Source organism: Mercurialis annua, linkage group LG7 (assembly GCF_937616625.2).
Source record: "Mercurialis annua linkage group LG7, ddMerAnnu1.2, whole genome shotgun sequence".
Taxonomy (NCBI): Eukaryota; Viridiplantae; Streptophyta; class Magnoliopsida; order Malpighiales; family Euphorbiaceae; genus Mercurialis; species Mercurialis annua.
This window is the reverse complement of record NC_065576.1, coordinates 46,769,685-46,794,759: the sequence shown is the minus strand read 5'-3', so window position 1 is coordinate 46,794,759 and position 25,075 is coordinate 46,769,685. Positions and strand designations below refer to the sequence as shown.

The following is a 25,075-nucleotide window of genomic DNA, read 5'->3' as shown; positions in this document are numbered from 1 at the left end:
GCCTAGTTATGAAGTATGACGGGCGGCGAAAGTGAACAATCCGGCAAAGGATTCTATCTGACAACGCCCTTTGCCGAATTTTGAAGATTTGACAGGCACCAAAAGTCCACAATCAGGCAAAGAATTTTCTGCGAATTAAAAGACTCCAAAATATTTCTACTCGGATTTCGACTTCAAGTGCAATTCTTATTGCAAGATACCTCTAAAACTTCCCCTATATATAGAGATGACTCAAGGCTATGTAATCAATTTAATTTTTCATTATTTTTCTATTCACAAACAATTTGTCTTAGATTAATTTTCTTTTAATCCCTAGTTTTATTTGAAGATTTAAAAGCTTTAATTCGAAAGCCTGTGTTCCGAATAATTCCATATTTTTATTCAAGTATTTTTATTTTCATCTCTTGTTTTAAATATGTTTATTATTATTAATTTCTTAGTTAATTTAATTATGTCTATCTAAATTTCTTGACTTGAAATATTGTGAGTAGTATGGATGCTAGGTTTAAAGTCAAAAAACTAATTTCTATTAATGCAATCTTTAATTATTGAGAGTAATGCTTGTAATTGAGTAGCTAACAATCACATGAACTTATAATAAATTGTGAAGAGGGGACTTAAGCAATTTAATTGGAAAAGGGTAATCAAGACATAATTACAAAGCATTGTCCGACCATCATATTTGCGTTATGTGGTCTATGTGTATAACTTCATCGATAATGCGTAAATTATAAATTGCCGTTTATCTTCTATCATTTTGTAAGAGTGATTCGGGGTATCAGATTATAATCAATAGGCTAGTAACATTATAGGAATATCGAGCTAGTATCTTCGATCTATCGTCCCTTGCATGTAACAATTAAAATTGATTGATATAAGTTAGAATTGTAAAATATCAATAATCCATACGAAAGCAATATTGTGAATTATTTGTCGTTATTGTTTATTCTTTAAATTATTATTTTTTGTTTTTATTAGTTTTTAATTAAAATCACACAAATCATATCTATGTTAGTTCAAATAATTTTTTTTTTGATGAATAGTTTAAATAATTCTTAATCAACTATTTTGGTACTAAATTCAATTCCCATGGGTTCGATTTTTATATTATTATATTACATAATTTATCGACATTGTACACTTGCGATTTTGTGTATCATAATACAATATAAAATTATAAAACAAAAATAATGTCATAGCATATGTTTTAAAGTATATACTATATACAAACAATATATAATGTCATTAGAAGTAGTGAAACCATTAATTAATACATAAAAATATTAGATAATTATAAAAAGAAAAGTCAAAAAGTCAAAACTTGCCACCTTCTTCATTATTTCCCTCTCATCAACCTCTTCTCTCTTCTACAAAAACACCCAAAATCATTAAAAAACCAGAACACGCAAAACAGAGGATCAGAAAAACTAATTAAAAACTACAAAATGTGTGGAATTTTCGCATATTTAAACGTTAATGTCAACCGAGAACGAAGATACATCCTTCAAGTTCTCTTCAACGGACTCCGCCGTCTCGAATACCGCGGTTACGATTCCGCCGGAATTTCCATCGACAATTCCGATCCAACTCCCCTTCCGTCAATGTCACTTCCTCCGCTCGTCTTCCGTCAGGAAGGCAACATTGAATCCCTCGTCAAATCTGTTTACCAAGGTAATTTTCAATTTCAGGGTCAAATTTCGGGTCGGGTTGACCCGGATTTTATTGTTAGGTCCGTCTGTTAGCTGATGGGTATGGAGACTAGTGTAGAAGGAAAGAAAAGAATTAAACTTTAAATGTGTGGGACAACTTAACTGAGTTGTGGTTCAACCGAAATTCTAGTTGTGGTTCTGGTTTCAACTGGGCAGCTCATTTATTTTTCTATTTTTGTATGTAATTGAGGATAGTGATGTTTCTTGGACCACTTTTTATTTCTTTTTATCATATTGATGCAAAATGTTCCTATTTTTGATATTTTAAAAGAAATTTTTTTTCATTTTTTATGAAATATGGTTGCTTAATGTTACTTTAAATGAGGACTGTGGAGTAAATTGCTTTTATTCTACTTGTTATTTGAAATGTATGTGTTAAAGATTAATGCAATGTAACTATGGTGAATTTGACATTTTCAGATGTTGCTGATATTGATTTAAATTTGGAGGAGTCTTTTTATGTTCATGCTGGAATAGCGCATACTCGTTGGGCTACTCACGGAGAGCCGGCTCCACGAAATAGTCATCCGCAATCATCCGGTCCTGGAAACGACTTCTTGGTTGTTCATAACGGGGTTATAACTAATTATGAGGTTTGTTTATGTTTTCCAATACCGTTTTATTACTATCTTATTCAGCTTTAATACTTCAACTATTTACAAATAGTTACAGTGATTGCTGATATAGCTGCATTAAAGTAGTTTATGGAGATAATACATGTTGATATCAAGGGGATCTTGCTGAGTCAATAACTTGTAGTTGAAGGAAACTACTAATTGAAATAGATTCTTTTAAACCGATGAAATGTATGAAGTATTTGTAGTTGCTAATTAGTATCTTCACTAAAAATATCACTAGAAAAAATCATTTCATTTAGAGAAGGATTTCATGGATTTGACTGCAATGTTTGATGTATTGTTGTTTTGCTATTAACCATCTCTGCCATTTCTGTTTGGTGTTTGTTGCTTGTGGCTGTGTTTTGAGCACTAAAAGTGAATTGCATTCTTGACCATCTTTAGGTGCTAAAGGAAACACTAGTTCGTCATGGATTTACCTTTGAATCTGAAACTGACACGGAAGTGATTCCAAAGCTTGCTAAGTATGTATTTGATAAAGCAAATGAAGGTGAAGGTAAGTTCCATTTACACTTTAATTGAAAATTACATAGCTTTCAGTAATTACTTTGTTTACTGGAATATTTGGTCAATTATCCTCTCGCCAGAGGCTAATATTCAATATTAATTAGTCATTGAAATTGTGGACTTCAAGTGGATGGAGATCGACAACTGACCAGCATGTACAGTTTTATTTTATTTTTGATGTCTGCACAGAAAGTCACTATCTGATAACGTGCTCTGTTATTTGTGGTGTAGGTGCTCAGCCTGTTACATTTAGTCAAGTCGTGCTTGAAGTCATGCGGCATCTGGAAGGAGCCTATGCACTTATATTTAAAAGTAGACATTATCCAAATGAATTAATTGCATGCAAACGTGGAAGTCCTTTGCTCTTGGGGGTGAAAGTATGTCAGATCAAACTAATGCTTTATAAGCTGTAAATAAGCTTTTTAACATAATGAATTGGTGATCCGATCATCTAGTAGCTCATCATGTATTGGAAATTTTAAGCATTTACTTTGATGATGATAATATAATAATTGATCCTATTGCAATTTTACCAATTGTTTGGTCTGGTAAAAACTTCAATTAACAGAAATATATTGTTGGTTTCTGCTCAGGAATTAAACGAAGATATCAACAGTGGATCAACATTCCATGATGCTAAATCACTCTCAAAGAATGGCCATTCCAAAGAGCTTTTTCTTTCCAGTGATGCTAATGCCATTGTTGAGCACACGAAAAGGGTCTTAATGATTGAGGATGGTGAAGTGGTTCATCTCAAGGTAATTATTCCTCGTCTCTTTTGATTGAATTGTTTTCTAGTTGCTTATCGTATTTGTTGTTTTGGACTTTGTATATATTTGTACTTTATAATATTCACAATATTGTTTGTAACCGTTTTTGAACACTTAATGATTTTGCGAGACTAAAGCTGTGATACCAAAGAGTGAAAGATTAATCATATATCCTCCTTGATAATTTCATGAACTTCCTGATATAAAAGCATGTAAATTTCCAAATAGTATTGGCATCTATCATACTCTGAACTAAGTTGGAATTACCTTAAGTATTCTGATATCTGACTGATCTGTCTGATATGTGTGCTTGTGTTTTCTTTTGCATCTTAAAGAGGATGCTTATCAAGCTTGGATGGGATTGCATAAACATGTTTTAACCTGTTTAAGAATGTAGTTAGTTAGGTGATTATAGAAATTGGGTCAGGTAGGATGGGGCTGAACAAAGAGGAAGGTTAGTCACCATAATTAATAGAATTACCCAATCGATTGCAAGTCAGCGTTGCGAGAGCTTAGGAGAAGAGGATAAAGAATAGAGGAAAAAAGCCTTTTTTAGGTGTCATTCAACTAATACTAAATACACTATAAAACCAATTTGCTCTTCCGTAACATAGATTTATTGTCTCAGGATGGAGGCGTTTCTATCTTAAAGTTTGAAAATGACAAGGGAAGGCATGGTGGATCCCTTTCTAGACCTGCATCCGTCCAGCGTGCACTATCGGTTCTTGAGATGGAAGTAGAACAAATAAATAAGGGAAATTATGAGCATTATATGCAGAAGGAAATTCATGAACAACCAGAATCTCTAACTACCACCATGAGGGGAAGGCTTATACGTGGAGGTTCCTGCAAAGCTAAGACTGTCCTTTTGGGTGGACTCAAGGATCACCTTAAAACAATTAGGCGCAGTCGTAGAATTGTTTTTGTCGGCTGTGGTACAAGTTATAATGCTGCTCTAGCTGCAAGGCCCATCGTTGAAGAACTTTCTGGTGAGTGCTGTTTCTTTCGGACATCCGAGTATTATTCGAGTATTGTGAAAGTTAGCAGTTTCAAAAAGGTGCTATGAAATTGCTGACTCCATTAACTGGAGATTATGGCTGAGCTGTGCTGTGTGGAATTGAATTTTTAATTGAAAATACTGACCTTAATTTTTTTCTTTTGGTTTGCTGGATAAAAACAAATAAACGTAGGTGTCCCAGTTACTATGGAAATTGCAAGTGATTTAGTAGACAGGCAAGGTCCTATATACAGAGAAGATACTGCTGTTTTTGTTAGCCAGTCCGGTGAAACTGCAGATACGTTACATGCTTTGGAATATGCTTTAGAAAACGGTGCCTTGTGTGTAGGCATAACGAACACTGTTGGCAGTGCAATTGCCAGGAATACACACTGTGGGATTCATATAAATGCTGGGGCTGAAATAGGTGTGGCAAGTACAAAGGTAAAATACTATTTTTTCTTTAAAATCACGACGTTACTATCAGAAATTGAACTTATTGGTTAACGATGCTTGCATTGTTTTAATAGGCCTACACAAGTCAAATAGTAGTGATGGCCATGTTAGCCCTAGCAATTGGGGATGATTCTATATCTAGCCAAGCAAAAAGAGAGGCTATAATAGAGGGTCTATTTGACTTGCCAAGTAAGTCTCAACACTTTGGCAAAATAATATTATATATCCATAACTTTGACCTTTTTCACAAATATATCCTTAAAAAAAATTGTTAGTCTGGTCCGTTAATCTTGTGAATTGGGACAATTATATCCAGAATGTGCCTGGCCCGATGTTTGATTACGTGAATTTACCTGATTAGTCCAACTAGGAAAGCATATCTCCGTAACTTTGATTTGATTGGGGTTTGGAAATAATTGTTTCAACTCGTCAAATTGACGGACTGGACTGTCCAATTTTTTTATAAGAATATATTTGTCAAAATAGTAAAAGTTAAGGATATATAAAATCATTTTTCCTTACTTACACTATTTGCAGGAAATTGTTCTAATTTATTTGTTATGTCTTTGCAGACAAAATCAGAGAGGTGTTGAAGCTTGACCAGGAACTGAAAGTTCTTGCAGAATTATTAATGACCGAACAGTCACTTCTCGTGTTTGGAAGAGGGTACAACTATGCAACAGCTTTGGAGGGTGCTCTGAAAGTTAAGGAAGTTTCACTTATGCACAGCGAAGGAATGCTTGCTGGTGAAATGAAACATGGTCCTTTGGCATTGGTTGATGAAAACCTCCCAATTATAGTCATTGCGACACGTGATTCTTGCTTCAGGTTGCTCTTGTTGTACAGTTGTTGGCTGCTACATCATTTAATATTTTTTTTATAATTCTGACTCCTTGTTGCTTACAGCAAACAGCAGTCGGTCATTCAGCAACTTCATGCTCGTAAAGGTCGCCTAATCGTGATGTGTTCCAAAGGGGATGCTGCATCTGTATGTCCTGGGGAATTCTGCAGAGTAATTGAAGTCCCACAAGTTGAAGATTGTCTTCAACCTGTAGTTAATATAGTTCCTTTGCAGGTATACTCTCATTTTTCATTTTCTCTCGACATCTATGCATTATTATATTTAATCCGTCCAATATTTTCTGAAGTCAAAACTACCATTTTGAGAATATTCACGTGTATATAAGTGGATTGGCAAATGTGTAAATAGAATAGTCTGCTTTTCTGCCTTCAGCTAGGGTCTACCGGGCTATGCCATATATGCTCCTTAGTGATTTAAATTGCAACACTTGCCCGTAAACTCAATGTTTTGCAATGATAAGTTGCTTGCAATATATTTCAGGCAAAAAGATTTTGTATATCCATATATTTGACCAAAATGACAACTTCTTTCTTAAATATATTTGTCAATTTTACGATTTATGACAATTATATCTAACTCTCAATTTAAAAATATTTTCAAGATTTATTTTTTTAGTTGATGATTTAGTTTTTAATTCCATGAATGTTTATTTTACACAATTGATCTTTTATTTTAATTTAGGAAGGTTATATTGATCTTTTGAGATGTCCTATTTAAAAGTCCCATTTCTATTTTTAGAGGACTTTTAGATTGAACTTCTCTTTTTACTTTTTTTTTTTAAATCACCTTAAAATAAATTATATGGAAAATTCCACTATTAGTAATAAGGGTAAAACAAGAAAAAACATTGTAATTAATGCCTTTTTAGTCTTTCTTAATCTTTATGTAAAATGAAATGGGACTTCTAAAATAGGATGGAGGGAGTATATGTTATTTTGATCAAATATATGGATATATAAAATCATATTGATTATATTTAAATGACGCATAAAAGCTACAATATGCCTTCATGAGTTTCTCTTTGAGGCGTTGCGCGTATAGGGATTATGTTTTACATTTGTCATTGAATCTATATTGATTATTGTTTTACCTTTCTAGGGTTGTCTTTCAAATTTATATTTTTGTTTTGTGCTAAAATTGAGAAAACTATTCGTCATTCCGATTCTTGTATAAACTACAAATTTCTTTTGTCTGCATTTTTCTTGTGGACAATTTATTTGTCACTAAGACGATAGCTTTTTCGTGCTGTGCAGTTGCTGGCATACCATCTAACTGTTCTGAGAGGTTACAATGTGGATCAACCTCGTAATCTTGCGAAAAGCGTCACAACCCAGTAGGGAATATCAAAATTAAAAATTTCACACTACTATGGCTCTAACCCTAGCAAGCTCTTGCTCCTTTGTTGCTAATTCGGTTGCACACCTTCATCCAGTGTTTCTTTTTACTACTGTTGTTATTTACACCGGCCGAGTTCGTCTTTGTCGCGGTCAGTATCGTCTCGAGGATGTACATTTTGTGCAGTGTAGATAGATATAGGAGCTTCTCACCTACTGTCTTAACATCCTGATTATTAGCTGTTGTATTTATGAATCTTTGTAATCTTTACCAATTTAAAATGCCTGAATCCTTTTGTAAGAGTAACAGGTTTCTATTTTTTTTTATGAGAAAAGTAACAGGTTTATATGTTGAGAATCAGATAATGCATTGATTAGTAAAATTTCCTTTTTGTTTCTTTTAACAGAATGAAAAAGTTGCTTTTATATAAATTTTCCAAGGGTGGAGATTTTTGCACTCCACCCAATTATAACAGCACTCCAATTCTTCCCATTTTAGTCGTTAATGACTTTCTTACCCTCAACTATTTTTCTACATTCTGCAAAGACTTAATTACACAGAAAACGGAAATTACCCTAAATAATCTCAAAATTACGATGCTAAGTTTGCTTTTAGACATATACATTTTGTTCTTTTTGTTTTTGATTTTTATACTTTTGCTTTTTGACAAATACCATTACTCCTCTAAATTCTTTTTATCTTGATTTCAGAGCAGCCAACATAATCTCTTCATCCTTTCAAACCCTAACTTTATCATCTCAAATCCTAATCTTAAAAAGACAGAAGAAAATTTGCTGTCAGTTTGGAAACCCAACTACTGCCGCCGGTGATTAAACGGAGGGACAAACGGTTGCCGCATATCTTGGAAGAAAAGCAAGTTACCGTGGCCGGACTTGTTTCTGTGACTAGAAGATGAGGAATTGTCGTTCCTTTTGAAGAAAAAGAAGAAGTCGTTGCTTCGCCGGAGTTTAATCGGAAGAAGAAGGAGAAATTAAAGATGGCATAATTCATATGAGTTTTGATAATGAATTAATTGAGCGTATACCACATTAATTCTCCTGGGCATGAGTTAGGAGCTGCTGCAATTAGATTTAGGCAGGCAAACATTATATAATTCTTCTATTTGTATAATTTTTAGGGTTTTTTAAGATTTTTGTTTTGATTTTTTAGCAAATTACTTTGATTTTAAAATTTAGAAATGAGCAGACGCGATTTTTTGGTGTTGCACAGCCTGCACTCTTAGTGTTTGAAGAAATGCTTATGAGTTAATGTATGTAATGTTTTGGGTGTTGGGTAACCAATGGTTAATATTGGGTAAACCGTTGGTTAACTTGCAATAAATTTTATTTTGAATATATCATTAATGAAATCGTTAATAAACTGTTACTGAATTTTATGTTTGTGGTTCGAATTTTTTGTGTTGCACAACATGTTGCACTCTAAAATCGAATCAATATTTTGTGTATTGTTTTAATCCATTTCTTATTTTTGTTTTCTGAACGATGATGTTGATGTAATTGTGGTTCGATTTTTTTGTGTTGCACAGCATGTTACACTCTAGGTGTTTGAAGAAATGCTTGTGAGAATTGTAATATTTTTGGGTGTTGGGGTAACCAATGGTTAACATTGGATAAACCGTTAGGTAACCTGTAATTTTTATTTTGAATAAATCATTAATGAAATCGTTAGTAAACAGTTACTGAATTTTATGTTTGTGGTTCGATTTTTTTGTGTTGCACTCTAGGTGTCTGAAGAAATGTTTGTGAGAATTGTAATATTTTTGAATGTTGGCTAACCAATGGTTAACATTGGGTAAACCGTTAGATAACCTGTATTTTTATTATGAATATATCATTAATAAAATCATTAGCAAACAGTTGCTGAATTTTATGTTTATTGCTACTTAACCAATAGTGTACTAATGGTACACCAATGACCTTATTTTTAGTAACATGTTGGTTAACAAATGGTTAATCAATAATTTTAGATTTTAAAGAAGACGATTTAGGTTTTATTTGACGGTTGCTGTTGCGGTGATGAAGGGGAGGGGTTTGTAATAGAATTTTCAACTAGTTTAGTAAAAATGTAGGTTTGAATTTGAAATAGTTTTTTTTGGTTAACCAACGGTGTTGGTATACCGCTGGGTAACCAAAATCGTATTTCTGAGATTAAAAAAAGTATTTATGAGAATAACAAAAGTCATTTTTGCAAAAAAAAAGTACAGATTGTATTTCTCAAAAAAAAAAAATTGAGGTAGTATTCTTGAGAATATTTTATCTTTTTTTGGTATTTATCTAAAAAACCCTTCTGCAAATATCTTCTTATAACAGTCCTATATTTTTCAACTCTTTAATTTTATAATTTTTTGGATATATGTATGTACAAAAAGGCTAGAATAATTACTATCATAAAAATTATAAAACTCTAATTTTTCTTATGATTAATTTATATTTTGTTATAAAATTAAAAATGAAAATACTTACTCTTTTTTTAATTATCTCATAATTATTTATAATTTGTATGCGGTTTTTTTTTGTTGTTTTTAAAGTTATAATTTGTTTCAGTTATGCATACGTATATGAGAGTAAAATCTATTTATTTTTGAAAAGAATAACTTTTTTTAAAAATAATCATATGATGTTATGTATATAATCTGAAAAATGAGTTTTTTTATTAGAAAATCTTGCTAAGGAATTATTAATTAATTTAAATAAAATAAAATTGGTAATTTAAAATAAATGTATTAATAAGATTAAAATATGAGAATAAATAAAAAATGAATATAATCATTTGAAATTTAAAGTTGGTCATTAAATAAAATTATGTTAATTAAAGTGTTAAAATAAATTATAGTGTGTTAAAAAGAAAACTGTTATGATCCTATGGAGCATTAAAAAGAAAAGGCTTATCCCCATAAAAACCCCTAACCTTTTACTCCCAATTCGTTTGCACCCTCACATTGCAAAACCACCAAATATACCAAAATTACGACCTTTCACTTTCAATTGCACCCTCAATCATTAAATTGATCTCTTTTCACTTGAAAAAATAGGTTAATTTTTGTTTTAAATAAAATATTAAGTCTTATTTTAAAATATATGCTAAAATTTAAAGTATTGATTTAAATATTTTTTAAGTGAAAAAAAGGTTAATTTAATGCTTGAGGGTGCAATTGAAAGTGAGGTCGTAATTTGGGTATATTTGGTGGTTTTACAACGTGAGGGTGCAAACGAATTGGGGGTAAAAGGTGGGGGAATTTTAAAGGATAAGCCAAAAGGAAAAGAAATTCAAATCAAGGGTCATAAAGTCATTAATAATTTAAAGGGATGAAATTGGAGTGCTACTATCAATGGAAGGAGTGTGAAAATCTCCATCATTTTCCAATTGTCTCATAACTATTAGTATTTTTTTTTTGATAAATATTAGTAATATTTTTTAAATTCCATATTCTTTTTAATAAGAAAAAAGAGCCATTTATGTCTTTAATGTTTGGGAATAGAATCATAAATGCCCTTAGTCCATTGGCTCCTAACATTTTTAAATGGGTTAGTTTCATAAAAAATCACGGCCTTTATATGAATTTTATTTTAATTACGACCTTTAAAATTGCCATATAAAATCATAACCTTATATTTTTTTCAATTCTATTATTTTAGTGTATTTTTGTTGACCGAGTTCTTCATTAAACCATTGATTAAAGATCCATATTATAAATCAATATTAAAAATTATTATCTTAGAGTTAGAGTATGTAGAATTAGTAATTTTTAGTCAAAAAAATAAACCGAATTTTACTTTATTGATAGATTTGAAACAAAATGAAAGGTCGCGTCTTTAAATGCCAACTTTTAAAAGTCGTGATTAAAATAAAATTTCGTGTGAAGGTCGTGATTTTTTTATGTAATTAGTCCCTTTTAAATATGCTTAATCACCAAAAAAACCCACCTTTTAACCCCTTTTCAAATGCATCCTGACGTTGCAATTTTGTCAGTTGCACCCTAATTTGCACCTTTGGTTTTCAATTCCACCCTCAAAATAAAATTGGACTCTTTTTCACTCGGGAAAAATTCATAAAAACCTTTATAAAATACTCGTTTGAACTCTTTTCCACACAAAAAGTTCAAAATGAATGACTTATTTTAACTTTTTTCAAATGGAAAGAGATTAATTTAGTACTTGAGGGTGGAATTGAAAATCAAAGATGCAAATTAGGGTGCAACTGATAAAATGGCAACGTCAGGGTGCATCTGAAAAAGGGCTAAAAGGTGAGAATTTTTTTGGTGATTAAACCGTTTAAATAAGTTCATATGGACAACTAATGTTTTTCGAAAAAGGATCATATATGTCCCTCACCGTATTAAATGTGAGAGCTCAATGATCCTATTTAATAATGTTAAGAGCATATATATACACTTTTTCAACTGAGACCAACAATAGAAGTATACATGACTCTTATTCCTCTTAATAATGCTGAAATAGTTTTAACTTCTTAGAATATTTTTTGATTTTTATATTATTAAAATAAATTTATTTGTATTTGTATTTTATTATATCAAATGATGTGTATTTTAAGGGTGACTGAATTTCTATTACTACTTCGTTTTTTGTCGTAGATCGACTATAGATTGTAGTTGTTTTTATTTTTGTAATTTTGATTTACGACATACTTCAACATTCGGGTGTAATTGGTTAGTTTTATCAATAATATCTATCGTTTGGTAAAGAAAAAGGAAATGTTTATTAAAAAAATTAACTAAACTGATTGATGAAATTCCTGTTTTTAATGATCTCCTCTCTCTCTCTCTTATATTATACTAAACAATCATTCAATATTTACTTAATCTATACTATATATAAAAGAACGGTAAGGGGGGGACAGACAAATTTACTGAATAATCCTTTTCAGTTTACTACTAAATAAAGGTTTTATAGTTATTAACTAATTAATTATTTAATTAATTACTATTATAATTAAAGTTCTAATTAGAATAGGTAGCTAAATTTACTGAATAATCCTTTTCAGTTTACTACTAAATAAAGGTTTTATAGTCATTAACTAATTAGTTATTTAATTAATCACTATTGTAATTAAAGTCCTAATTAGAATAGGTAGCTAAATTTACTGAATAATCCTTTTCAGTTTATTACTAAATAAAGGTTTTGTAGTCATTAACTAATTAGTTATTTAATTAATCACTATTTTAATTAAAATACTAATGTCACGACCCGAAATCTCAAGTCGAGACCGACGCTAGGGAATGGGAGTGGTTGCTCCGAAACCCGTAGCAAGCCTGGAAAACACTATAAATTTTTCGCTTTTAAAAGAAACGTATGAAACATTTATTAAATAACTGATGGGACAAAACATCAAAGTTTAAATGCGCTTTAAAACCTTTGAATACAATGAGACTATACTAATCTACTGCGGATGACTACTATTGTAGCGCTACTGAACAAAATACCACAATTCAAACAAGGAGACTTCGAGAAGCAAATAAAGTGAAGTCTCGTCCAAAAAGACAGGTAACGATCCTGAAAAATAATTTCACAACGTGGGTCAGATATACTGGTGAGTTCATGCCGTTACAAATAAATATTACATAAAGTTAAAAACCGTTTTATATTTAAAATAACTTTATGTATTTTCGAAATCCTTTGAAAACGTCTTTAAAACAATTGAAGCCTGAGCTCACACATAACATATTTTGACAAGTCATTCCATATCAATAAAAGTCAACCATTCACCTTGACTTTTAAATTGAAAACACATTTCTCAATTCCATCCATCTATCATTGATGGCAAAACTAACAAATGTAATATACACACATATTACTATGGGGTCGATAGTATAGCTAACCGATCAACCATATTCACCTGAGACCGATAGCACAGCCAACCGATCTAACACACACACACACACACAATATTATGGGACCGATAGCACAGCCAACCGATCAACCATATTCACATGAGACCGATATCACAGCCAACCGATCTAACATACACACACAATCCTGACATCGATAGCACAGCCAACCGATGTAACACACACACACACAATCCTGACATCGATAGCACAGCCAACCGATGTAACACACAATCCTCGATAGCACAGCCAACCGATGTAACACACAATCCTGACATTGATAGCACAGCCAACCGATGTAACACACACACACAATCCTGACATCAATAGCACAGCCAACCGATGTAACACACAATCCTGACATCGATAGCACAGCCAACCATGTAACACACACACACAATCCTGACATCGAGAGCACAACCAACCGATGTAACACACAATCCTGACATCGATAGCGAAGCCAACCGATGTAACACACACACAATCCTGACATCGATAGCGAAGCCAACCGATGTAACACACACACAATCCTGACATCGATAGTGAAGCCAACCGATGTAACACACACACACACAATCCTGACATCGATAACGAAGCCAACCAATGTAACACACACACACAATCCTGACATCGATAGCGAAGCCAACCGATGTAACACACACACACAATCCTGACATCGATAGCGAAGCCAACCGATGTAACACACACACACACAATCCTGACATCGATAGCGAAGCCAACCGATGTAACACACACACACACACAATCCTGACATCGATAGCGAAGCCAACCGATGTAACACACACACATAAACTGACATCGATAGCACAGCCAACCGATGTAACACACATTCAAGCATAAGCAAATGCATAATAATTCTCAAAACTATGTATGTACCTTTATATATCAAAATAATATATACATATATTATATACATAAAATATACATCCATACAAGGCATGTAAACATATAACACCGCAACACACATATCACACAGTATGTTAAAATATGAGACTTTACGAATACTGAAATGTAAAAACATGTACTCACAGAAACCGTTTAACTACGGTATTACTCCGTCAATGCTCCTTTTAAACAACTCCGTTAATTCCCTTGGTCCTCCGACTCGATAGCTCGACAACTTGTCGAATCTAGTTAGGATCAAAATATTAATTCTCTTAATTAATAAAATCCTAACTCCAGAATTAACTCTATACCATCTTAATTTAATTTAATTAATTAATTCTAACTCCCAAATAATTTCTTATTTAATAAGGCTATATTTTTATTCATGCAATTTTTCTTTACTTATCTCTTTTTATACATAAAACCATTTTTCAGAAATATTCATTTAAATATTTCACTTTTCATGAATATACTTTAATATATAAAATATATTTCTTTATATAGAATAATACTTTCCACTTCAAGGTTATTTATTTAAATTTATTAAAACAGTCACGTATTATCTTAAATTCCACCTTTGGTTAAAATACCAAAATACCCTCAAACTTTTTAAAATTGACCATTTAGGTTCTTTCGTAAATCAATAAATTTCAAAATCAACAAAATCATTTTATCTCAGATTATTAACTTACATAATCTGGAATCTTTAGCTAACATACCATGTAATCCCTAAATTTTGGAAAAAAATACAATTTAACTGAAAAACTCTAGTTTTCGGCAAACATATCCAATTCTTTCAAAAATCATCAAAATTCTTTAAAATTCTCAAAATCATTTCACATCAGATTATACACATCAATAATCTGGAAATATGGTTAAATTACAGATTGGTCCTTTATTTTTACAAAAATTACATTTTAACCCCTAAACTTTAAATTTTGACAATCAAGTCCAAATCCAACCAAATTTAATAAATCATCAAATCTCAAACTCAGAATCCCAACTATGGTTTGATCACTCCGGTCACCAAGTTCCGGTCACCGGATTCCGGTCAAACTCCGATGAGCTTTAAAAACCGTGAAAACGTTCAAAAATCATTTTTACACAATTTTAATCACCCAAAAAATAAACCAATACATATTTATTTTAATTAACATGTCAAAACAGCAGCCCAAAAATTAAAATAAATTATTTTTCATAATTTTAACAATTAAAACTGATAAATCAATTAAATTCCATAAATAATCGACATATATATTTTCATACATTTTTCATGAATAATTTCTGCCCAGAAATTGAAATGACGAAAATACCCTTTTTAAACAATTTTTACCGAATAAACAATTATCAAAAATTAAACCCGATTAACAAACCATTAAAAATTCACCATTAAACATTTATTCACCATCAACTCAACATCTAACTCTAACATAAACCAATTTATTTCCAGAAATTTAAAATCCATTTATTTATCTTTTTTAAGCGATTTTTAAGCCTTTAAAACTATTAAAAATCGAACTCCAAACCATTAAATTAATACCCGAAATGTTTAACATTTTTAATCCACAAAAATCACACTTTAAAGCATACATTAGTCTAATTAATTAGATCAGCCCAGAAATTAAAAATAATAATTTAATTTCACATAATAAAACCAATTAAAACCGAAACCCATCAAAACAATAATTAAAACCGATTATTTAAGCATCAAACCACAATTCTTAACAACCTAAGCATGTATTTAAAACCCAAATAACATCAGTAAATTAAAATTAAAATTTGAGGTTGAAGGTATACCTTGATCCTACATGCAATTGTAGATTAGAAATCTACGGGAAAATTGCAATGTTTTTTGTTAAGAAATGTTTGTGAGAAAATGAAAAGAAATGGAGGTTGTGCTTTAGTTGAGAGCTTGACAATGGCTATCTCAAATGGTGATGAATATGTCTAGCATAATGAAGAAGAAGATTAAGAAACTTGGGCATCAAGTTTGTCTAGAGAAATATCTAGATATTAGTTTGATGTTTTATTTATATACAAGTTTGCCATTATGGCATTTTTGTAAATAAATCGAACTCTAGGGGAAAAATAAACTCAAGTTTCTTAAATATTCAAAAACATTAAATCATAACATATGGGCTGAATTAAAATATTTTTGGGCCTATAAAATAATTAAAATAATTATTTTGACGGTTTTTTTAGCGTAAAATCACAAAATTCACATTTAACACATAAAATTGCCAAAAGTCAAACTTAAGGCAAAACACACTTCAAATCACATTTGCACACTTATAAATTCATCTCGTGAATTTATTAACTATTTTCGAGGTCCTACTTAATAAAAATTGGACACGCGCGAAAATAAATACTAGGAATAATACGGGGTATTACAACTAATTAGAATAGGTAGCTATATTATCTCCAATTTAGTTTTAAAATATAAAAAATAACTAAATTGTCTCCAAATTAGTAGGAATACCTATCTTTTAGTTTGATTGAACTACAAAATTGAAACTGTATTTGGTCAATATATTATAATTTATTAAATTTCTATCTTATTATTTTTAAAAATATTATTAATAAAATTAAATTAATTATTTAATTATGATTATTATAAAATCAAAAGAAGAATAAATTCAGTATGGAAACAAATCTAATAACCGAATATATTATATTTATTTTTATAAAAATTCTTAGCTAATTTAATATTAATTATAAATAAAGAATTGATATAATTATAATAAATTTACTAATATGTTCATTAACGAGTTACGTTACGAGTCACGTGCATAGCACGTAATGCGAAATTAGTTCATTAAAATGTGTCTAGTCATATGATCATTAAAAAAATTAATAAATATTAGATTATACTGCAGATGAATTAGTGGAATGTGTATTCAGACGCTTCATTAAATAATCACGAAATCAATGTCTAGTATGTTTTGGGGAATAAATTTAGTTAACTTTTTAGAATGACTATAACACAATATAATAAAAGGACAAATGTCGAAGCTCTGAACAACTATTTAAATTATCTTCATTTGAAAAATTTAAAAGTGTTGCAATAGTAATTTTTGAGCATAAAAATTCGTTAACGATAAATGTGGTTTTTAGGAGTTCTGATAGTGATGCTTTTTATTATAAATGTAAACATCACTCTTTTGTTTACTTCGATTTAGACTTGTATAGAAATTTAAATTCTATTTCTGTGTAGTTTGCTTTCTTCTATTTCGGAATCGTAGTCTTAAGTGGCGTAAGTTTTAAGTAGAGAAAGTTTTTCCACTTTTTGTGGATTTTAATAAATCTTTTATTATAAAAAAACATAAAAGGACAAATGTACACTTTTATATTGAGTAATTTTATGTTAATACGTTTAATATCGTCTCAATTATTAAAATAATTAATCAATAAAATTAACTGATAGTTCTATTCGTAAGAAATTTCCTACTCTAAAAAAAATTCTAACTAATCTTTAACTAATTTAATATTAATTATAATAAGAAATAATAATATAATTTTAATTAACTTAATTAATATAATAAATTTAAACTTTAAAGTGGCTTTATTTTATTATATTCCATCCATATCTCAATTCCATCCCACTCATAAAATATTTCTAGATCCAACAAAAAATTTATAAATATTCATTATTAATAAATCCAACAAAAAATCTAACTTATTTAATATTAATTATAATTTTAAAATATATTAATATAACTATAATAATTTAATTAATATAATATTACACTAATTACAACTTTAATTGATTAATAAAATTGATTGTCTCAATTCAACTCATAAAAATATTTTATAATCCAACTAAAACTCTAACTAAAATAATAATAATTATATATAAAATACATTTGTGTAATTATAATAAATTATAAATAAATATTATTAATATCAATTATTTAACAATTAATAAAAATTAAAGTATAACATTTAATTATGGCGCGTTGGTCAAGCAGTGCTTCAAGGTCCTGCATTTAATTATGGAGTTAAATTTGTTTCTTTGCTTTTGGTATTTACCATAACATCTCTTCTATTTGATTATTTTCTGGTTTGTTTTTGATATACGGTAACAAGGAAAATAAAATATTTATAAACTAAGAGGATGTCAACCTACTTAAAATGTTCGAATGCGTTTTTAATTTTTCGACTCTAATTTTTAATTTAAAAAAAGTATAATATTTATTTCTAATAAAATATTTGACTAATTTAATATTAATTATAAATAAAATGAATTAATTTAATTATAATAAATGTAATTAATATTTAAATTGACGAATCATATACAACCGAGAACATGAATATGACATGATGCAAAACTAATGTATATAGATAAAACTGTTTTTAAAATAATAATAATACCTCAAATAAAATTAATTAATTAATGGCAACAACATGAAACTGGTGTGTCAATAAATTAAATTGGGAATTGGATAAGTACATCTTTGGATAAGTACATCTTATTAGGGTAATGTAATGCTAGGCATTAGGTGATTAGAACAACTCTTTAATTTGTAGATCTTCATGGATTTTTTATTTTTTTATCAAAAGATAGAATTCATTGATGAAGAGTAAATTACACTTGAAAAGTCATATAACAAAATTAATATATAACCTTTCAATTTTAATCTAAAATACTAACAAACAATCCAAGATACAAGCATAATATAAATTGAAATTAGACAAATCTAAATATCGATTCCGCACTAAGGACCAAACGAGAACTTAAGAGTGAAGTTCTGTTGGAGCGGGTCTTCAATTTGTCCTTCCGATTTGACCGGCAATCCGCTTGATCCGTTGAAATTTAATATTTCCGATCCTCATCTTCAATGATATTCTAAAAAGTTAGAACAATACCCATCCAAAAATCTTATATCTATAAGAAATTGACTATGAAGTTTGAACAATCACTATAGATTCTTGAGAAATCTAATAAAACACACCACAAAACCATAAGAACGTAAATTTTCAAGCCTAAAAACACTAAAAATCACACCGAAAAAACTATCAAATGGGTAAATTTATTGAAATAAAATCTAATTATATAGAAAAACTAAAATTTTATGGGCGGAGAGGGGGTGATTTTCGATTGAAACCGGAAAATCACCTCGTCCCACCTTCAAAGTAATAATTTAGAGAGGAAATTGTTTAGAGAAAAGGGAGAGGAATTTTTGTAGAGAGAGAGAGAGAGAGGATCTTCATGGACTTCCAGTTATAGATATTTTTTTCTTAACAGGCAAATTATCAAAGGTGATTATATTTACTTAATAAAATGAAGTAAGTAAGTAACATAAAATGTAATAACTAATAACTATTTGATATGAAATAAAATAGTTAATTTTATTTTTTAAAACTATTTGTTTTTTAAAATCATGAAATAATAATATAATGTAATTGCAGTTCCATGAAATAAACCAATGAATAACTATTATATATACAAAATAGCTATTTTATTCTAAACCTATTGTATCAACCAAATATAGTTTAAAAATTAAATTTATGTTAGCGCTTTTATATTTTTTTTATTGCAGATAGATATATTCTAAGTTAGTCATGTTAAAAGAGTTAGTATGTATTTTTTAAATTTAAATCAAACAAATCACGGTCTAAAGAGAATTAGAGGTTTGAACAACTTGGCCGTTAGGCCAAGCCTTCGCATGTTTTATTTTTCATTTGTCTGATATATCTTTATCTATAGTCCCTGTATTTAATTTATTATTAATTTTTAAGTTTTTCTTTGGAATTTAAGAAGCGCCCACTACTCGCCGTGAAACGTTCGTGAGACTGAATTTGAAAAGGAATCAAAAAAATAAAAAATTAACAATACAAAAACTAGACAAATAAATATTAAAAAATGTAAAATTAAAAAAAAAATTAATTTGAAATTCACTTTATCATTTTTTTTACGTGGTAACACACACGTAATGATTCCGTCCAAAAAAACATATTAAATAAAATTTGTGAAGTAAACAGACTTAATAATTTTTTTTTCAAAATCTGATAAATACAGAAAGTAAATGAACTTCAAAATGAATTTAACCATCATTAAAGGATACATACACCTAATCTTCATACATACATATGTACTTGGAGGGTTTGGGTACCCGTTCAGGTCCGACCAAACTCAGTCCTTAGAGCCAGGCTTGGATAATAATTTCCGTTCTAACCCGGCCCGGCCTGAAAGGTTTGCTATGTTATAGGCGGATTTAGACTTTTATTTTTATAGAATTTACATGTAAGTCCGTCCAAATTCGGCTCGATCCCGCAAAAATATAGCATTAGTGCCAGATTTGGTAAATAATATAAAGTCCGAGTCAAACTCGGATCGTATAAAAAATTGAAAAGCCCATTGTGCCCGGCTAGGGTCCAACCGAACCGACCAATGAACAGGTATACTCAGAACTAATTATAAGAATAAGTAAAAACAAAAAAATTATAAGAATAAGTCAACTCTTATATCAGCACTAATTTATGTATTTCTCTCTCAATTGCCGCATTATGAATCTAAAATATTGTCATAATATTGATGCCAGATTGGATGCGGATTTAAAATTTATAAACAAACAAATTAAATTTGATCAGCGGCATTTTTATAATAGCGGCCTGTGGTCAAATTTTCGGTTCATCAGACATTACATCTGTAAACCAACTCAATTATTTTAAATATCATTATTTGTATAAAATATTACTCTTCTGTTCCATCAGGATAGAAACTTTTAGTTATTTTAATATATATATATGGATTAAAGGATATCATTAATACTACTATATGTTTTTATATAACATATCAAAAATAACAGTTATATTTATTCTAAGTATAAATTCTAATGAGCTAAAGTTAAAAAATTTATTGGAACTATAAATATCAGTCTATTATTATTAATACATATAAAAATAAATAACGACATATAGGACGAAAGAAATGACAAACAAAATTATATTAATATCATCATTTAATAATAAAATAATTAGTTCAATGTAAATAATACAGATTTATATATTTTAAACTAATTAACTCAGTTCATAAATAACATGATAAATTGAATCTCTTCAAAAATTAATTGGTCGACTTTAAAATGAACAAATTTTAGGTTTATTAGAAAACCAACCAACAATTATCAATTTATCCATGACGCACGTCTCTTTTGCCAATTTCAATTGTTTGAGTTTCTATCTTTTTTAGTTTTTTCAGTTTTTTAAATTGCATTTGAATTTTTTTATTAAATTTATTTTGCGAATTCGAGCTATGAAGTCGAGTGATTTTTTTCCTCTCGCTTCGCTAACAAGATTTTCTTAAAACAAAACAAAAATTCTATTAATAAAAAAATTTATCAATCAATATATAAAATTTGATAACTGGAGAGACACATATATACTACCTATATATATATAAACTAAAATAATCATATGTTGTCACTTATGATATTTTTAAAAATAATAAAATTATTTAAACATTTCTATTAAGTTAAAATAGTCATGTGCTATCAAATTAACAATATTATAAAATAAAAAGTTATCGTTGAAGATATCCGTTACAATTTTTGAATATCAAAATAAATTAAATTATCTTCTTTTATTATGATAATATATTAATTTTAATCATATGACTGTTGTAACTATCAGCTATAGTTTTATCATTACACTCCTAACCACATCTCTTGTAATTAATTTATTATCCTTAATATTGAAGTCATCATCAATATTACTACCTCCGTTCTTTTTTAGTTGTCCATTTAGCAAAATATATTTGTCTCTAATTAGTTGTCCATTTAGAATTTCAATGTGTTTTTAACTATTATCTTCCAAATTTACCCATTCCTAATAAATGTATAAATGGTTTAATTTAAAAAGCATTTATTAACTAATATGACTATATTAGTATTTCTCTTTATAAGTTAAGACAAAAGGAGCACTATCTTGGTATGCGCAATATTGGCTAAATGTACAACTAAAAAAGAACGGAGGTAGTAACAAAAAGCACATTTATATATGATGGAATTTATTATAATACGATGACTTTAATTATTGCAAAAATTTAAGACACTTGCACATCAAAATTTAACATTTTCATTTCCAAAAATAAAAATTAAATTATTTTTAAATTAGATTAGTGATCAAATCCAATTAAGATATTATGAGAGAAATATTGTTTTTATTCAATTTAATATTTATTTTAGTTTATTTTATTAATTTTTTTATATAATATTTATCAAAAAAGTTTTACCTAATCATTCAAATTTCATCTCGTCCATTACAAAATAAATTAAAGTAAATATTATAAATAAATAAAAATAATTTTTCAATAAATTATAATTATTCTTCATTGGAATTTTATTAGAACTGATAATATATATAAAATAAACGATAACATTTAAACAAATAGTATATAAAGTACGGAAAAATAATATTTTATTTTTATTAATTTTTAATTAAACTAAATATATATATATATATATATATATATATATATATGAAAAATTAAATGTAAATTAAAATAAATTTAAAACTCTCAAATTCATGGGTTAAGAATGATAATTTTATAAGTTTAGAGGTGTGATGGGTTAAACAAAATATTTAGGGGTTAAATAGATAAATTAGTATAAATTCAGGGGTCAAACTATGTATTAAACGTTATATTAGAGACGTGGCAAACGAGCTGGCAGCCCGGTCAAAGGTCTTTTGCCACGTCAGTGCGTTTGAGACTAAGTCTCTGTTTTAGAGGTTAAAAAAGGATTATTGAACAAGTTCAGAGGTTTGATAGACTACACGTTAAGTTTAGAGGTTACATGGGTAAAATGGTACAAGTTTAGGGGTCAAATTATATATTAAGCCAATTTTGCTTAATAGTTTTTTATAGAAAATAATGTTCTTTTTTGTTTCTGAATTCAAGATCTCTTAAATCAATGAATTGTTGGATGTTCAATTATTTATTATATTTTAAATCAATAGATTATCAGAAGCTACATTATAAAATTATATTAATAATCAACATGTTATTAGGTTTATTGAAGTACATACCGTAAAATATTGTACTAAAATCACGAATTATGAAGATCTCATTTCAATTAGCTAGTAATTAATTAATTTCATTAGAATTGGCATTTCTTATATTAACGATTGATTTCGGCTCAATCATGCAACATGTCGCTTGATAATTAGAATGTTCTTTTTCTCTGAATGTGAATTCAGAATTGAGAGTCTAAAATTACCGGTTTTATCGAATCAATCTCGGTTCTATGACGAAAAAATTATAGCACCGAGCGATTTTTCATATATGCATGTAACGTGTTATTTGTACAATCAACATATTATGTTGGATCTTGTTAAAAATGACAATATGATTAGTATAATTTTTTTTAAATGATTATACCCATATTATTATCTCATGCATAAATAATTATTCTATAATCGTCCTTGTGAACTTGATCCATGCAAATTTCCGACCCTATAAATTCATAACCATTCTCTAGAATTCATATCACTAAACAAACCCAATAAATAACTCCCAGCCACAGCTAGCCATGGCCTTTCTCATGATTATCATAACAATCTTGTTCATCTTCTTTCTATGGAAGATTTCAAAAACCAGAAGAAACCTAACAACAAGTCAGCTAAATCTACCATCCGGACCGTTTCCGCTACCGTTCATCGGAAACATTCACCACTTACTCGCCTGCGTACCTCATCTTCGTATGGCGGACTTGGCCGACAAACACGAACCGATTATGCATCTTCAGCTCGGTGAGCTAGCCACCATTGTTCTTTCTTCTGCTGAAACAGCTAAGCAATTGTTCAAAACTCATGATCTCAACCTTTCTCAAAGACCCCGCATGATTGGAACAGATCTTACAAGCTATAATAACAAAGATCTTGGATATTGTCCTGAAGGTTAGTGGCTAAGCTATCTTGGAATTTAATTTTATATAAGCGTTTTGGTACCTCAGTTTTAATTTTTTAAACTATAGAGTCCTTCTGTTAGTTCCGTTAATAATTTGATATTTACTTTCAAACGATTTGGTATCTCAGTTTCTATTATATAAACGATTTGGTATACCTCACTATTAATTATTTAAATAATTTGGTACCTCATTTTCAAATGATTTGCAAACAATTTGGTATCTCACGTTTTATTCCGTTAACAATTTGGTATCTATATTTAACATAAATGATAAGAAACAGAAAAATGATCTTTATTAATCACAGAATCAATCATTTGTTACAAGAGCCATTCACTTTATATTTATAGTGAAGACTATAGCTAGAAAAATAATTAACTAATCTAACAAACTAATAACTGCTTCAGTGTACAATCCGTGTGACTCTGCTGATGTGGCACAACACATGAGGAGTGTGATCTTGCTGATGTGGCAACCATACTGAGCTAGTGTATTACAGCTGGCTTTGCTTATCCTTGCTGATGAAGCAAACAGAATGAGATCATGCAGCAGTGAGCAATAGTGAGAAAAGCCATATGCTGTGAGAGCCCCCCTCAAGCTGGAGCATACATGTCCAGTAAGCCCAGCTTGGATATATTAGAGAAAACATAGCAGGAGGCAAAGGTTCAGTCAGACAATCTGCAATCTGATTAACAGAACTGACTGGAAGCAAATGCAATAAGCCAAATGCTATCTTCTCCCTGATTATATGACAGTCTATGTCAATATGTTTTGAACGCGCATGATAAACTGGATTATGTGCCAGTTGGATTGCAGATTGATTATCACAAAAAACCTTAGCAGGTAATTGTAAAGGAACAAGTAGATCCTGAAGCAGAAAAACCAACCATTGTAACTCACATGTCAGAGCAGCTAGGGCTCTGTATGCAGCTTCAGAGCTGGATTTGGAGACTGTAGTCTGCTTTTTTGATTTCCAAGAAATCAATGAGGTGCCCAAAAACACATAAAAGCCAGAGACAGATCTTCTAGTATCAACACAAGAAGCTCAATCTGAATCTGAAAATGCTGTAAGTTTGAGTGAAGAGGTAGAAGAGAAGAATAAACCTTTCCCTGGAAAGGATTTCAAG

The 25,075-nt window shown here is 29.5% G+C and overlaps 1 protein-coding gene and 1 long non-coding RNA gene across 2 annotated transcripts; one reads left to right on the top strand and one right to left on the bottom strand.

Moving 5' to 3' along the window:
• The first annotated feature begins 1,317 nt into the window (after window positions 1-1,317).
• On the top strand, window positions 1,318-7,628 carry LOC126655555 (glutamine--fructose-6-phosphate aminotransferase [isomerizing] 1). The gene is made up of 11 exons (XM_050349784.2): window positions 1,318-1,671; window positions 2,130-2,302; window positions 2,729-2,840; window positions 3,083-3,228; window positions 3,445-3,609; window positions 4,250-4,610; window positions 4,812-5,062; window positions 5,149-5,263; window positions 5,647-5,902; window positions 5,981-6,149; window positions 7,190-7,628. The coding sequence occupies exons 1-11, from the start codon at window positions 1,446-1,448 to the stop codon at window positions 7,271-7,273; spliced, it is 2,058 nt and encodes a 685-aa protein (XP_050205741.1). The 5' UTR covers window positions 1,318-1,445; the 3' UTR covers window positions 7,274-7,628.
• A 4,953-nt stretch (window positions 7,629-12,581) lies between these two features.
• LOC126655564 (uncharacterized) lies at window positions 12,582-15,996 on the bottom strand. The gene is made up of 3 exons (XR_007633047.2): window positions 15,841-15,996; window positions 14,188-14,288; window positions 12,582-12,802 (listed from the first exon to the last, which is right to left on the bottom strand). It is a non-coding gene; the product is annotated as an uncharacterized LOC126655564 (long non-coding RNA).
• Window positions 15,997-25,075: the final 9,079 nt, after the last annotated feature.

What these genes read in the sequence shown, in the direction of transcription:
- LOC126655555 (XM_050349784.2), top strand. Translation starts at nt 1,446, where the DNA reads ATGTGTGGAATTTTCGCATATTTAAACGTTAATGTCAACCGAGAACGA. An exon ending in CGTCAAATCTGTTTACCAAG is followed by an intron (nt 1,672 to 2,129) that starts GTAATTTTCAAT and finishes TGACATTTTCAG; the next exon opens with ATGTTGCTGATATTGATTTA. An exon ending in CATCGTTGAAGAACTTTCTG is followed by an intron (nt 4,611 to 4,811) that starts GTGAGTGCTGTT and finishes AAATAAACGTAG; the next exon opens with GTGTCCCAGTTACTATGGAA.